General features: G+C 39.8%; 1 protein-coding gene across 6 annotated transcripts in view; it reads left to right on the forward strand.

Annotated features, from left to right (window-relative positions):
- ACSL4 (acyl-CoA synthetase long chain family member 4) overlaps window positions 1-16,474 on the forward strand; it is a 77,595-nt gene that overhangs the window by 43,906 nt on the left and 17,215 nt on the right. For all 6 annotated transcript variants that reach the window (XM_086386637.1, XM_086386638.1, XM_086386639.1 and 3 more), the window contains exons 4-11: window positions 147-324; window positions 695-804; window positions 922-1,060; window positions 3,782-3,932; window positions 4,073-4,196; window positions 4,947-5,018; window positions 14,154-14,293; window positions 15,286-15,458. In XM_086386637.1, the coding sequence (XP_086242763.1) occupies window positions 147-324; window positions 695-804; window positions 922-1,060; window positions 3,782-3,932; window positions 4,073-4,196; window positions 4,947-5,018; window positions 14,154-14,293; window positions 15,286-15,458 (1,087 nt within the window). The remainder of the gene's footprint in view (window positions 1-146; window positions 325-694; window positions 805-921; window positions 1,061-3,781; window positions 3,933-4,072; window positions 4,197-4,946; window positions 5,019-14,153; window positions 14,294-15,285; window positions 15,459-16,474) is intronic.

The raw sequence follows: 16,474 nt of genomic DNA on the forward strand, positions 1-16,474 counted from the left end.
TATAGTGCCTGTAACTAATTCTCCAAAGCTGTTCCTAGCGTCTGTATATTCACTTAAGGGCAATTTTGAGTTCTCCCCATTGAATAGTATTTTAATTGCTTGTTTGAGCACATATGCTAATATTACAGCATCTCTCACTCTAACAGTTAATTCTCGGGAATTATAAATGGTTGAACTATCTCGAAGTGAACCGCCGAGTGAATAACTTCGGTAGTGGACTCACTGCACTGGGACTGAAGCCAAAGAGCACCATTGCCATTTTCTGTGAGACCAGGGCTGAATGGATGATTGCGGCACAGACCTGCTTTAAGTACAATTTTCCTCGTAAGTGCCTGGTGGTTTTGGAGGGAGAGAGTGGGCTGTTCTTATACATGAAACTGTCCTGAGCAAGTGTTAAGCCAGAACCTGTTGACCTTGAGAATCCTAACTGATGAATTTGTGCCCAGTTTGTGGCACTTTTAGTATTTTCTGGTTTCTTTAGGTTTAGAGAGTTAGAATCCTGAGAATTTGTAAGACACATTTGCAACTGCCAGGAAGTTTGAGGCAAAGTGGAAGGGTAAGAGCAGAGACTATGAAAGCAAAGTAGATTATAAAATATATTCATGTCTGTGAGTCTACCATTAAAAGTTGGCTGAAATAATATATCTAAGAAATGTTTATCATTTAATGTTTGTGTTTATTTTTTATTATGTAGTTGTGACTTTATATGCCACCCTTGGCAGAGAAGCTGTAGTTCATGGGTTAAATGAATCTGAGGCTACATATCTGATTACTAGTGTTGAACTTCTGGAGAGTAAACTTAAGGTAAATATGACATTTTCTTTTAATTTATGGTAGCATTTGACAGCATAGGAAAATATTCAGTAATGAAGTTGATTGCGGGCCCATATTTAATAGCTGGATTTTCCTTCTGTTCAACAGACTGCATTGATAGATATCAACTGTGTTAAACATATCATTTATGTGGACAATAAGACTATCAATAAAGCAGAATACCCTGAAGGATTTGAGATTCACAGCATGCAATCAGTAGAAGAGTTGGGATCCAAGCCAGAAAACTGTAAGTAAAGCAAACAAATTTATTAATTGATTCAAGGCTTATTATTCCAGTAAATTAAAGAAATAATACAAGTGAAAACTGTTAAGTTCTCTGATTTAAAAAAAAGGTTTGTATAACTCAATAAAAAATAACATGAAAAATGTTTAAAAACTATCAAGACCATATAATATTAAGATTTTCTCTCCCTCCTCAAAAAGGTAACCACTGTTTGAAAATTTACTAAATTACTGAGAAGTATTCAATGGTTCAGGGCTTCCCTGGTGGCTCAGATGGTAAAGAATCCGTCTGCAATGCAGGAGACCAGGGTTCGATCCTTGGGTTCGGAAGGTCCCTGGAGAAGGGAGTGGCTACCCATTCTAGTATTCTTGCCTGGAGAATTCCATGGACAGAGGAGCCTGGCAAACTACAGTCCATGGGGTTGAAGAGAGTTGGACACAACTTAGCAACTAAGCATGCATGCATTCGATGATTCAGATTTATGGCAGCTGCTGCCAAACTTTCTTTCCTTTTTTTTTTTTTTTTTTTTGTTAAAAACCTACTATAACCTTCCAGTCTGAACCTCATGTAAGGGACAGATCTCAGGCCTTCCATTCAGTAAAATTTTCCTTTATTTTTTTTAGTGCTAATGCTACTGATTTTAATCATATCTCTGAGGATACAAACCATAAATAAAACCATACTTGGATTTATTCTACTACTGGTATGGTAGTTGGTATTCCATTTGAAATAAGTTAAGTGTGTCATATCAAAATGTCAGTTGGTCATCAGGTCAGAGAGGGTTGAACAGTTGAAATATTCCATTTAAATTATTTTCTTTCACATGTTTAATGAGAAGATCACAATACTCTGCTAGATGAGGAAGCCAAGTCTTTTATAACAGGCAGTCAGCATGCCTGCCCTTTGCTCTGAGGAAAAGTATTATCTTTATTGCACTGGACAGTGAGCACGCCTGTTCTTTGCTCCAGAGGGAGACACTTTTTCTGTCTTCCAAGGCTGTTCACTGTGGAATCATCCTTGAAAAGATAGTCCAGAATAAAGTCAGTGCCTCTGCTCACAAGATGTGCAGAAACTCAACAGACCCATGGAGAGTTGTGTCTCAACACCAGGTTGACACTGCAAGATTGGGATAAAGTTGACTGACAAGTCCTGATTGGTTGGGATTTGTTGGCATAAAACTATGGGAGGTAGGGGTCCTCATAATTTTGTGTGAGCCATAACATGATAGACCCACATATCCTACCTAGTCCACTCATCTCTACCTTCTTTTATTGTATTTTACAAATGCATCCATTCATAAATTATTAGGGGGAAAAAAGGTCCTCATAGTTTGAGAAGCACAACTCTAGCAGACAGGTTAGCAAGCTTCAACCTGCATCTGTTTCTCTAAATGAAGTTGGATTGGAACACAGTCACATCCATTTGTTTAACAACTGCCTATGGTTTCCTTCACTCTCCAGTAACAAACCTGGGTAGCTTTGGCAGAGAGACCATACGACCCTCCAAGTTTAAAATATTTACTCTATGGTCCTTTGCAATAAAAGTTGGCTGATCCCTGCTCAAGACAGCTAACTGTAATCTGTTGGGAAGACCTCTCTATTTCTTTCCCCTAATCATTCAACAAGCAGAGGCGGCTCTGGAGCTCAGGACACAAGATGATTAAACGTTCCTACCTGAAGGCAGACGGCAAGAAGAAACAAAGTTTAGAAACTGTTTAGATACTACCTTTGGTGGGAATTGAAGGCCATCTAAGCCCCTCTAAATTGTCTCTTTTTCTTGGTTTCCTAAAATTCCTGTTTGATTTTGATTAAAAAGAATCGAAGTATGGTCTGACCCTGATAGGGAAAGAAGCATTAATTCTGAAAGACCCAAAAGAATCCCCAATCCAGACACATACCAAATATTCTAACTACAGGCATGAGTGAGTGTATGTGTGTGTGTAGCAGAGAGAGAAGCAACTTCCTGTTACAGTTTTTATGTCACTGCACTTTCAGCAGTTTCAAGAAATGATTTCCTTTATAGATTTCAAGAAGCAACCATCAAAACACAGACATCATTTTGGTTTGATGTCCTTTGGATTTTACTTGCTACTTGGAATCTAATTAAAAAAATATGTTAAATGTATAATGGTTATCTTATTGTTATCTTACTCAACATCCATGGTTCAATTATTTTTTAAAATAAAATTATTTTTCTAAAAACTTGAAGAGAGTCAGGTCCAGTTGGTTTTCAATCAGGAGTGTGTATGAGTGTCACCTGTGGAGCCTGTGATCCATTCCAGACATACAAAACCAGAATTTTCAGAGCTAGGGTCCAGAGATAGTATTTTATTTAAGTTGCACAGGCGATTCTTATGCCCACCAGTGGTTAAGAACCAAAATCTAGTCCAACCATTTCATTTTAGACATGAGAAAACTGAGGCTTGAGGAGCTCACACACAGTACTCTATCGTCCTAATTTTCCAGATCTTAGATATCTTTCCACAACAAAACCCTGTAAACAGCACTGTGTAGAGGGATTAGGCTAAACATTCAGAAAATGGGCCAAATTAAGTTTGAAGTTCTCATTGCAGGTAACCAGAATTGGATAACCATTTTCTTGTTGATGATCAATAGAGAGTATTTGTTTTAAATAGTTTATCATTACACCAGAATCTAAAAATCTTATCTCTGTTTAACAATTTAACTTTTAAACTAAAGGAAATGTGCTTTTTCATTCATTTAGTGAGCGTTTCTCCAAATAGACCAACTCCTTCAGACTTGGCTATTGTCATGTATACCAGTGGGTCTACTGGCCGACCTAAGGGAGTGATGATGCATCATAGCAATTTGATAGCTGGAATGACTGGCCAGTGTGAGAGAATTCCTGGGCTGGGGTAAGAGAAAATTATTGAGTGTTCTTAGAACTAATGTTTGACATTCTCTAAACTCAGACTATAGTAAAACAATAATTGATGTTTCTAATTTACAATGTCTTTTTAAGAATGGCTAGAATCTTTCTCTTACTTTGTTTTAGACCAAAGGATACGTATATTGGCTACCTGCCTTTGGCTCATGTGCTTGAGTTGACAGCAGAGATCTCTTGCTTTACCTATGGCTGTAGGATTGGATATTCTTCTCCACTTACACTCTCTGACCAGGTGACAAGCTTTTCAGTCTATTGACATGATCATATTAAGTTACAGTGTTCGGCTGAGAACAGTTTACTAAAACATGAAATATTTTAATTCAGCTAAAACTTTCTCCTTGGCTTCAAAAATAGCTCCCATGAGCAGTATGTTGCTATAGAAAATAACCTTGAGGATTTGTTAGCATTGCTTTATCTATATATTTTAAAATTATTTTGAGACTGATAATTACTTTCATTGTCTTCAGTATTCTATCAACCAAAATGTTACCAAAATAGTATTTCTATATGATGCTAGTTGATGTTCATAGAGATGACTTTGAGATGTGGCTTTGCCTTCTGGCTGATCAAAGAAAATTAAAATTTTTTTCAGTTTTGTTTTAGTGTTTGATCTACCTTAGTTTAGGTTTTTTCACCTTTTTTTGTTTTTGTTTGAAAATGGATAGTCTGTGCTATGTGTGATATGTTATTAGTAAAAACGCTCAGTTTACCAAAATACCCCATTTTCTTTTATCCTGGATCAGAGTTTCTCCTATAAGAAAGACTGAAATGTGCTAGAAGAAATCATCTACAGGACAAAAACACTAATATCCTCATACCTCAGACTTGTAGGTTATGATAGTTGGAACAGATAACTCACAGAGCAGTACAGAGCAAATTCCATGTGTAAATGTCTGTCTTTGCTCCTGCTAATACTTAAATTATAACCTTTTTCCTGCTAAGGTTTCTTTCCTTGATCCTGTTTACTTTTTGTTTACTCTAGTCCAGCAAAATTAAAAAGGGAAGCAAAGGAGACTGTACTGTACTGAAGCCTACACTCATGGCTGCTGTCCCGGTGAGTATAGCATGTCAGTGTCGTCCATGGCCTGCACTTGGACTTTAAAAAAAGTAACCCTCTTAAATATTTGTCAACGTTTTTAAACAATTGTACTTTGTGGAAATTACAGTAAAATGTGTCCCTTAAAATCTTAGATAAGTATCTGGAAAAGATGAAATGGCAAACTTCTAAAGTGGATGCCTGTAAGGGTTTGCTGATTCTTGAAAATTAAGTGATGAAACTGACCTAGCTCAAATTACCTAGTCTGAGAATTGGTCATAATACTATAAAGATAGATGACACTCCAAAGATCATTTAGTTTAGTCACTTCATTTAAAAATGAGGCAACTGAGGCCATCCTAGAAAACTGGGGCAGTGTATCCAAGGTTACAGAGCTGGTTCATGGCAGAGCTGAATCTAGAATCCAAGCTGCTGACCCTTATGGTGGCTAAGAAAGATTAAGGAAACTGTCATATGAGAGAACTCCCAGAGAAAAAAAGTTGAATTTTCAGTTCAGTTCAGTTACTCAGTCGTGTCTGAGACTTTGCGACCGCATGGACTGCAGCACGCCAGGCTTCCCTGTCCCATCACCAACTCCCAGAGCTTGCTCAAACTCATGTCCATAGAGTAGGTGATGCCATCCAATCATCTTGTCCTCTGTCGTCCCCTTCTCTTCCTGCCTTCAGTCTTTCCCAGCATCAGGGTCTTTTCCAATGAGTGAGCTCGTCACATCAGATTGAATTCTAGATATTAAAAATCTTTATGTGAAATATTGCCTTTCATAAAAATAAGATGTTACATTTTATAGCCTTGTAATGATAAATTATTAAATATTTAACAATGTTTCTAACTTGTATAGTCAAATATATTCTAGCACTTTAGGCTTTAGAAACTCCAGTGGGAGTATCACTACTGCTTGTATTATGATCAGACTTTACATCTTATCCGATTATCTTTCTAAGAATTATTTTTGCATATGGAAAGCCTGTGATTAGATAATGAAGTGTTCAGTCCAAGTTTTTCTAAGAATTACAGATGGAAGATAATTTTTTTTTACCTTCAAATTACCAAAATAACCAAAGTATTCGATCAGAGTAGCATTTGCATTTTTATTTAGAAAGTGAAGTGAAGTCGCTCAGTCGTGTCCAACTCTTTGCGACCCGTGGAGCCCACCAAGCTCCTCCGTCCATGGGATTCTCCAGGCAAGAATACTGGAGTCGGTTGCCATTTCCTTCTCCAGGGGATCTTCCTGACCCAGGGACGGAACCCAGGTCTCCCACATTGCAGGCAGATGCTTTAATCTCTGCACCACCAGGGAAGCCCTTAAATGCAAGCAAAGATTTCAAGGGAGGAAAGGAAGCCAGGTTGAAAGACGGGGGAGGAGGCGGTGCTGTAGAATTCAGCAAGTTTACAAACTGAAAAGAGAGTCTTCTGATTAAAAGCATCATAAAATGCTGATAATAGGTTTCACAGTACTTAACTATGTTCCAGACACTGTGCTAAGTGCTTTAGATGGATCATCTTGCTTAATCCTCTCTAAGACTCTGCTGCTGTTGCTGCTGCTAAGTCACTTCAGTCATGTCCGACTCTGCTAGGTGGGTCCTTGTATAAAGAAAAAAAAAATACTTGCCAAAGGTCACAGAGCCCATAGATGGTAATTAAAACTTGAACTGTGATGGCAGAGACTTCTTAACCACTGTGGCTGTCTATTTACGATTGTCTTTGGGAAACAGTATGTTGGGTTTATTACCCAGAAGTTCTTAGGAAACCGTATCAGAGGACATAATTAGGGAGGGGGAAGGACCGAGGAGTCTAGGAAATAATGTTTGAATTTAGGCCTGAAAGATAAACAACAGTTAGCTGATATGCTGTGTATCTTTTAATTACCTGTTTTTCATTCTTTACTTTGTGTCTTGGGAGGATAACTCCAGGAGGATTTGCACGTGTTTTGATTTCTGGTGGGGCTTAGCCACTTGTTGGTGCTCATGAGAGATCAGAGGACGGAGAGAGAGGTCTACCTATTTACTGACTTTGCCTCTTCCCTGCTAAGCTGCCATTTTTGGTAGTTGTTGCCAGTGCTCATTGGATAGTCTAGTTCCTATTGGCTCTAACCAGGTCTTTCCCATGGCAATGGTCCTCCATCAGATTCTAGTAATACTTCTCTCCTCTCACTTCTTCAGACCTAGAGATAGTAAACCATCTCCTATGTTGCTAGTTCACTGATGCTTCACCATACCTTATTGGTTCCCTTAGCTCTTTCCACTCCTCTTTAAATAAGCTTTAAAAAATCTTTTTATTGAGAATTGTTTCTGGTAGACTATTTTCTCAGTTTCTTTCCTGAGTCAGAATAAAAGATACATTTAGTATTGTAATATTCACGTACATGATGAGAATTCACAGTAAATCACTACTTATAAGTAATGACTGTTGAATGTCATGTAATATTATTAGGTCGATTTAAAGGGTGACTGAATGTGCTAACAATAAACCCTGCCAGTGTGTTGCAACTGTGTTGAGTTCTTTATTCATTAAGGCCTTTCTGTATCTGTGACTGGTATCTAGTGTTGGAAGGAGTGGTGAAAGTAGTTCTCACACATCTGCCTCACTCCCATGTGCTCTTTTCCACCCAACCTTTTTTTTTTTTAAATGACTTATACATGATTTCGGTGTTGACCATCTGGTCATGTCCATGTGTAGAGTCTTCTCTTGTGTTGTTGGAAGAGGGTGTTTGCTATGACCAGTGCATTCTCTTGGCAAAACTCGGTTAGCCTTTGCCCTGCTACATTCCGTATTCCAAGGCCAAATTTGCCTCTTACCCCAGGTGTTTCTTGACTTCTACTTTTGCATTCCAGTCCCCTATAATGAAAAGGACCTCTTTTTTGGGTGTTAGTTCTAAAGGTCTTGTAGGTCTTCATAGAACCATTCAACTTCAGCTTCTTCAGCATTACTGGTTGGGGCATAGGCTTTGATTACTGTGATATTGAATGGTTTGACTTGGAAACGAACAGAGATCATTCTGTCATTTTTGAGATTGCATCCAAGTACTGCATTTGAGACTCTTCTGTTGACCATGTTGGCTACTCCATTTCTTCTAAGGGATTCCTGCCCACAGTAGTAGATATAATGGTCATCTGAGTTAAATTCACCCATTCCAGTCCATTTTAGTTCTCTGATTCCTAGAATGTCGATGTTCACTCCTGCCATCTCCTGTTTGACCACTTCCAATTTGCCTTGATTCATGGACCTGACATTCCAGGTTCCTATGCACTATTGCTCTTTACAGCATCGGACCTTGTTTCTATCACCAGTCACATCCACAACTGGGTATGGTTTTTGCTTTGGCTCCATTCCTTCATTCTTTCTGGAGTTATTTCTCCACTGATCTCCAGTAGCATATTGGGCACCTACCGACCTGGGGAGTTCCTCTTCCAGTATCCTATCATTTTGCCTTTTCATACTGTTCATGGGGTTCTCAAGGCAAGAATACTGAAGTGGTTTGCCATTGCCTTCTCCAGTGGACCACATTCTGTCAGACCTCTCCACCATCACCCATCTGTCTTAGGTGGCCCCACACAGCATGGCTTAGTTTCATTAAGTTAGACAAAGCTGTGGTCCCTGTTGGAGAAGGCAATGGCACCCCACTCCAGTACTCTTGCCTGGAAAATCCCATGGATGGAGAGGCCTGGTGGGCTGCAGTCCATGGGGTTGCTAGGAGTCGGACATGACTGAGCGACTTCACTTTATTTTTTCACTTTCATGCACTGGAGAAGGAAATGGAAACCCACTCCAGTGTTCTTGCCTGGAGAATCCCAGGGACGGGGGAGCCTGGTGTGCTCCCGTCTATGGGGCTGCACAGAGTCGGACACGACTGAAGCGACTTAGCAGCAGCAGCAGTCCCTGTGATCAGATTGACTAGTTTTCTGTGATTATGGTTTCAGTGTGTCTGCCCTCTGATGCCTTCTCGCAGCACCTACCATCTTACTTGGGTTTCTCTTACCTTGGACATGGGATATCTCTTCACGGCTGCTCCAACAAAGTGCAGCCACTGCTCCTTACCTTGGACGAGGGGTGTCTCCTCACGGCTGACCCTCCTGACCTTGAACGTGGAGTAGCTCCTCTCGGCCCTCCTGCGCCTGCTCAGTCGCCGCTCCTTGGACGTGGGGTAGCTCCTCTTGGCCGCTGCCCTTGACCTTGGGCGTGGGGTTGCTCCTCTCAGCCCTGCCCCTGACCTCAGGCGTGGGGTAGTTCCTCCCTGCTGCCACAGCACCTGACCTCAGGTGTGGGATAGCTCCTCCCAGCCACCGCCCCTGACCTCAGGCGTGGGGTAGCTCCTCTTGGCCGATGCCCAGATTATGACTCCTTATTGGCAAATTCAGACTTAAATTGAAGAAAGTAGGGAAAACCACTCGACCATTCAGGTATGACCCAAATCAAATCCCTTATGATTATACAGTGGAAGTGAGAAATATATTTAAGGGCCTAGATCTGATAGATAGAGTGCCTGATGAACTATGGACGGAGGTTCGTGACATTGTACAGGAGACAGGGATCAAGACCATCCCCATGGAAAAGAAATGCAAAAAAGCAAAATGGCTATCTGAGGAAGCCATACAAATAGCTGTGAAAAGAATAGAAGTGAAAAGCAAAGGAGAAAAGGAAAGATATAAGCATCTGAATGCAGAGTTCCAAAGAATAGCAAGGAGAGATAAGAAAGCCTTCCTCAGCGATCAATCCAAAGAAATAGAGGAAAACAAGAGAATGGGAAAGACTAGAGATCTCTTCAAGAAAATTAGAGATGCCAAGGGAACATTTCATGCAAAGATGGGCTCAATAAAGGACAGAAATGGTATGGACATAACAGAAGCAGAAGATATTAAGAGGTGGCAAGGATACACAGAACTGTACAGAAAAGATCTTCATGACCAAGATAATCATGATGGTGTGATCACTCACCTAGAGCCAGACATCCTGGAATGTGAAGTCAAGTGGGCCTTAGAAAGCATCACTACGAACAAAGCTAGTGGAGGTGATGGAATTCCAGTTGAGCTAGTTCAAATCCTAAAAGATGATGCTGTGAAAGTGCTACACTCAATATGCCAGCAAATTTGGAAAACTCAGCAGTGGCCACAGGACTGGAAGTGGTCAGTTTTCATTCCAATCCCAAAAAAAGGCAATGCCAAAGAATGCTCAAACTACCGCACAATTGCACTAATCTCACATGCTAGTAAAGTAATGCTCAAAATTCTCCAAGCCAGGCTTCAGCAATACGTGAACCGTGAACTTCCAGATGTTCAAGCTGGTTTTAGAAAAGGCTGAGGAACCAGAGATCAAATTGCCAACATTCACTGGATCGTCGAAAAAGCAAGAGAGTTCCAGAAAAACATCTATTTCTGCTTTATTGACTATGCCAAAGCCTTTGACTGTGTGGATCACAATAAACTGTGGAAAATTCTGAAAGAGATGGGAATACCAGACCACCTGACCTGCCTCTTGAGAAACCTATATGTAGGTCAGGAAGCAACAGTTAGAACTGGACATGGAACAACAGACTGGTTCCAAATAGGAAAAGGAGTTCGTCAAGGCTGTATATTGTCACCCTGCTTATTTAACTTCTATGCAGAGTACATCATGAGAAATGCTGGACTGGAAGAAGCACAAGCTGGAATCAAGATTGCCAGGAGAAATATCAATAACCTAAGATATGCAGATGACACCACCCTTATGGCAGAAAGTGAAAAGGAACTAAAAAGCCTCTTGATTAAAGTCAAAGAGGAGAGTGAAAATGTTGGCTTAACTCTCAACGTTCAGAAAACGAAGATCATGGCATCTGGTCCCATCACTTCATGGGAAATAGATGGGGAAACAGTGGAAACAGTGTCAGACTTTGTTTTTGGGGGCTCCAAAATCACTGCAAATGGTGCTTGCAGCCATGAAATTAGAAGATGCTTACTCCTTGGAAGGAGAGTTGTGACCAACCTAGATAGCATATTAAAAAGCAGAGGCATTACTTTGCCACCAAAGGTCCGTCTAGTCAAGACTATGGTTTTTCCAGTGGTCACGTATGGATGTGAGAGTTGGACTGTGAAGAAAGCTGAGCGCCAAAGAATTGATGCTTTTGAACTGTGGTGTTGGAGAAGACTCTTGAGAGTCCCTTAGACTGTGTGGAGATCCAACAAGTCCATTCTAAGTGAAATCAGTCCTGGGTGTTCACTGGAAGGACTGATGTTGAAGCTGAGATTCCAATACTTTGGCCTTCTCATGTGAAGAGTTGGCTCATTGGAAAAGACCGTAATGCTGGGAGGGATTGGGGGCAGGAGGAGAAGGGGATGACAGAGGATCAGATGGCTGGATGGCATCACTGACTGGATGGACATGAGTTTGAGTAAACTCCAGGAGTTGGTGATGGACAGGGAGGCCTGGCGTACTGCAATTCATGGGGTCACAAAGAGTCAGACATGACTGAGTGACTGAACTGAACTGAACTGATACATGATTTATTGGTAGGATACACATGGTACAATTTATTTACCTTGGTGGGGGCTTAGATTGAAATATAGTTAAGGTATGCTGCTGCTGCTGCTGCTAAGTCGCTTCAGTCATGTCCGACTCTGTGCGACCCCATAGACAGCAGCCCACCAGGCTCCCCCGTCCCTGGGATTCTCCAGGCAAGAACACTGGGGTGGGTTGCCATTTCCTTCTCCAATGGATGAAAGTGAAAAGTGAAAGTGAAGTCACTTAGTCGTGCCCGACTCTTAGCGACCCCATGGACTGAAGCCTACCAGGCTCCTCCGTCCATGGGATTTTCCAGGCAAGAGTACTGGAGTGGGATGCCATCGCCTTCTCCGAGTTAAGGTATAGTATTATATTAGTTTTAGGTGTACTTGTACTACATGGTTTGTCATTTGCATACCATACACTTTCTTAAGAGGAATAGTTATAGGATGTTAAAATCCTTTTAGAGAGTCTTTGGGATTTCTCAGTCACAGATATAAAGAAGGATTTCAGTGTATCCAATAGTGATTCTTTTTGAGGAAATGGAGAGAAACAACATTGTACCATACTTGAGTTGCCATGCAACCGTCCCTCCCCAGCTTTATTGAGATATAATTGACATATAGCATTATGTCAATTTTGGAGAAGGCAATGACACCCCACTCCAATACCCTTGCCTGGAAAATCCCATGGATAGAGGAGTCTGGTGGGCTGCAGTCCATGGGGTCGCTAAGAGTCAGGCACAACTGAGCGACTTCACTTTCACTTTTCACTTTCATGCATTGGAGAAGGAAATGGCAACCCACTCCAGTATTCTTGCCTGGAGAATCCCAGGGACAGGGGAGCCTGTTGGGCTGCCATCTATGGGGTTGCACAGAGTTGGACACGACTGAAGCGACTTAGCAGCATTGTGTCAGTTTAAGGTCTACAATGTGATGATTGGATATACATATGTATTGCAAAATGATTACCACAATGTTAATTAAAACATTTATCACCTCACATAGTTACTATTTGTGTGTTTATGAAAAGAACATTTAAGATTTTATTTTACCAACTTTCAAGTATACAATACAATCTTATTGATCATAGTCACCATGGTGTACGTTAGATCTCTAGACTTATTCAACTGGAAGTTTATACCCTTTGACCAACATTTTCCCATTTCCCTCACCCTCTAGACACAGGCAACCACCAATTTATTCTCTGTTGCTATGAGTTCAGCTTTCTTATGTTTCACATATAAACGAGATCATGCAGTAGTTGGCTTTTTCTGTCTGACTCCTTTCACTGAGTATAGTGTAAGGGCTGATTCTGCTGTCTTCATTTGAGAATGACTCTGTTCTAGCATTAAAAGAGCCATCCATAGAGTTATTCATTGTAGCACAACTGAATTTACATTACTTGCTATTTTAAATATTTAAATTAGGTATACATGTGTATGCTTTATGTAATAATTCTTATTGATTTGTGCTAAGTAATGCCAAAAAAACATCATCTAGTGATATAGTGATAGTTGGGGCTTTTACTGCTTGGTTGGTTTGTTTTGTTTGTTTTCTGTTTTCTACGTATTAGCTTGGGAGTTAGTATATCCCAAACCTTGAACTACTTCTAATTTTCCAAAGAGCTGTGAGGAAGAATCCTTTTGTTGTTGTTGTTAACTTAGCTTCTATTAAGATGGAATAGGAATGCCTCATGTATAAGGAAATAATTTTAAGAAACTGTAAAACTCTCTGCCAGGCTGTGAGAGTTATAAGGTAGCAGTAAGAACAACATTATGATTATATTCAACATTGTTGGATGTTTTAGTGCTGTTTGAGAACAAGTCAATATATTTAAAAGAAAAGAAATATTTTAAAGTTATTTTTATGTTACATGTGGACGAATTATTTATACTTTCAGTTCAAGTCAGTTCAGTCACTCAGTCATGTCTGACTGCGACTCCACTGACTGCAGCACGCCAGGCCTCCCTGTCCATCACCAACTCCTGGAGTTTGCTCAAATTCATGTCCATTGAGTTGGTGATGCCGTCCAACCATCTCATCCTCTGTTGTCCCCATCTCCTCCTGCTTTCAGTCTTTCCCAGCATCAGGGTTTTTTTTTCCAGTGAGTCAGTTCTTTTCATGAGGTGACCAAAGTATTGGAGCTTCAGCTTCAGCATCAGTCCCTCCAATGAATATTCAGGACTGATTTCCTTTAGGATGGACTGGTTTGATCTCCTTGCAGTCCAGGGGACTCTCAAGAGTCTTTTCCAACACCACAGTTCAAAAACATCAATTTAGTCAATGTTTAAAACACTTCCATTCAATAGATTTATTAATTAGCCACACCACGTGGCTTCCAGGATCTTAGTTCCCCGACCAGGGATTGAACTCAGGGCCATGGCAGTGAAAGCATTGAGTCCTAACCCCTGGACCTCCAGGGAATTCTTGTAAGAAATTTTAGATAAAGTTAGTGTAAAGAAGTGAAGAAACCCCTCTACTTGCTCTTAGTGTTTTTGAAATAGTAAACAAGTTAGTGAAATTAATTCTTTAATAAAGTAAATATTTCCATTATGTTAAAGACTATTAAGATTTTGTAAATAGAGTATTTTCGACTAAAGGCTATCTCAGTGTTCATGTAGTTCTTTTCATATTATTTAATATATTGCTTACCTTTCAGGAAATCATGGATAGAATTTATAAGAATGTTATGAGCAAAGTCCAAGAGATGAATTATATTCAGAAAACTCTGTTCAAGATAGGGTATGATTACAAATTGGAACAGATTAAAAAGGGATATGATGCACCACTTTGCAATCTGTAAGTATATTTCACAGACTCTGTAGTTTGAGCTTTTAAATATTTTTGTGTTTTAATATCTGGAAGATGAATAAGTAAATGACAAGTTAATTTAGTTTGAGCATCACCACCATGATCATAACATTGAATTTCTCTCTTACTCACTTCTAAGCTTTGTTGCTTATATAGCAAGCAGAGGACCTTGAACTCTAATCTTGGCAGTTTAACAAATTTTAATAATTGGTGTACATATTTAAGATTTAATTATAAAATTTGGTCTCATGAAGAAAAACTAGAGTAGACTTTTTCTCAAGATAGTTGAGAAAAAAGTCATCTAACTAAAAAAGTGATTTTCAATATTTATTTTGTGTGAAGGTTTCTGATTTATTGTATTCATAAAATATTAAGCATATGAATATAATGGTTACTTTAAATGTAGTGCTGGGGAGTCAAGATGAGGAAGCATTTTTCATTGGAAGGGAAATAAGATAGATGACAAAATGTTCCAAAGATTACGTTTTTTCCATTGACGTCATCCTTTTCTTTCATTTACTATGTGTCAAAGCAGTTTCCCAACACTGTACAGTTTTCTTCTTGCATTTTTCAGAGTTTTTCTAGCATTTTTTAAGGTGTTACTAGTTGTTGCTTTGATCGCCTCTCATTATCACAATGGTCCCAAAATTTAGATGTTCAACCAAAGTTGAGACATCTTTTCCAGAGGCTATGAATTATGACGCTTGGTGAGTCACCAAGAATAATCTATTCATACATTAAAATACAGATAGCCAGTGGGAATTTGCTGTGTGACATGGAGAGCTCAACCCAGTGCTCTGTGACAACCTAGAGGGGTGGGATGGGATGGGAGATGGGAGTGAGGCTTAAAAGGGGAGGGGACATATGTATACCTGTGGCTGATTCATGTTGATGTATGGCAGAAACCAGCACAATATTGTAAAGCAATTATCTTCCAATAAAAGATTTTTAAAAATCATTTATTGCCCCTTTTTATCAAGGATACTGTTTAAAAAAGTGAAGGCTCTGCTGGGAGGGAATGTCCGTATGATGCTGTCTGGTGGAGCACCCCTGTCTCCGCAGACACAGCGATTCATGAATGTCTGCTTCTGCTGCCCAGTTGGTCAGGGTTATGGATTAACAGAAACGTGTGGTGCTGGGACAGTTACTGAAGGTAAGTTTGTTTTTTTTTTAATTAAAATTTATTGAAGTATAGTTGCTTTACAGTGTTTTGTTTGAACGTAAGCATTTTTAACATGGCAAATAATTATATAATTATAATTGCTATTGGGAACCGTGGTGACTTTATGCCTCTTAAGTAATATTGGATTCAGTGCAAATCTACATATTTTAGTTTTAGAAACTTTTAGTTGAGTCATGTGTACCCTTTATTTGTCAGCCTCATAAATATTTATGACACATTGTCAGTCCTCAAAGTTCTTTTACCCTGGTCTCATAATCTCTCTCTAAAATGATCACTTCCTCAGAGCACTGCACTCTTGGATTAGGTATCACTTTTTTTTTCTCCTAGCTTTCTTTTTTTATTATCATTGGAGTAGAGCTGCATTGGAGAAGGAAATGGCAACCCACTCCAGTGTTCTTGCCTGGAGAATCCCAGGGACAGAGGAGCCTGGTGGGCTGCAGTCTATGGGGTCACACAGAGTCGGACACGACTGAAGTGACTTAGCAGCAGCAGCAGCAGAGTTGCTTTATGATGTTGTATTAGTTTCTGCTTTTATACTTTTGTGCTCCCTCTTGAACCTGTGTTCCTATCCTGACTTCTTGTTTGCTTTCTTTTCTGTTATTTTCAACAGCCTACAGCAGGGTTTCTCAACTTCAGCACTGTTGAGATTTTGAACCAGATAATTCTTTATTGTTGGGACTGCTCCTGCATATTGTAGGATGTTTAGCTGCTACATAGCTGCCAGATGATGTGACAATGAATTATATCTTTAGTTGTTGCCAAGTATCCCTGGGTTGTGAAACAATGGAGTAGAGCAATCTTTTTTGTTATCTCACTTTCACTTTAAACTCCTGTCCAAAGTCAGTGCCATTGTCCAAAACCATCTGTCCATTGCAAGATTGTGTATGACAGTGTTATTCAGTTCAGTTCAGTTGCTCAGTCGTGTCCGATTCTTTGCGACCCCATGGACTGCAGCACACCAGGCTTCCCTGTCCATCACCAACTCC

The sequence above is a fragment of the Bos grunniens genome, chromosome X (assembly GCF_055505025.1).
Source record: "Bos grunniens cultivar Pamir isolate PY7600 chromosome X, Bosgru_T2T1.0, whole genome shotgun sequence".
Classification (NCBI taxonomy): Eukaryota; Metazoa; Chordata; class Mammalia; order Artiodactyla; family Bovidae; genus Bos; species Bos grunniens.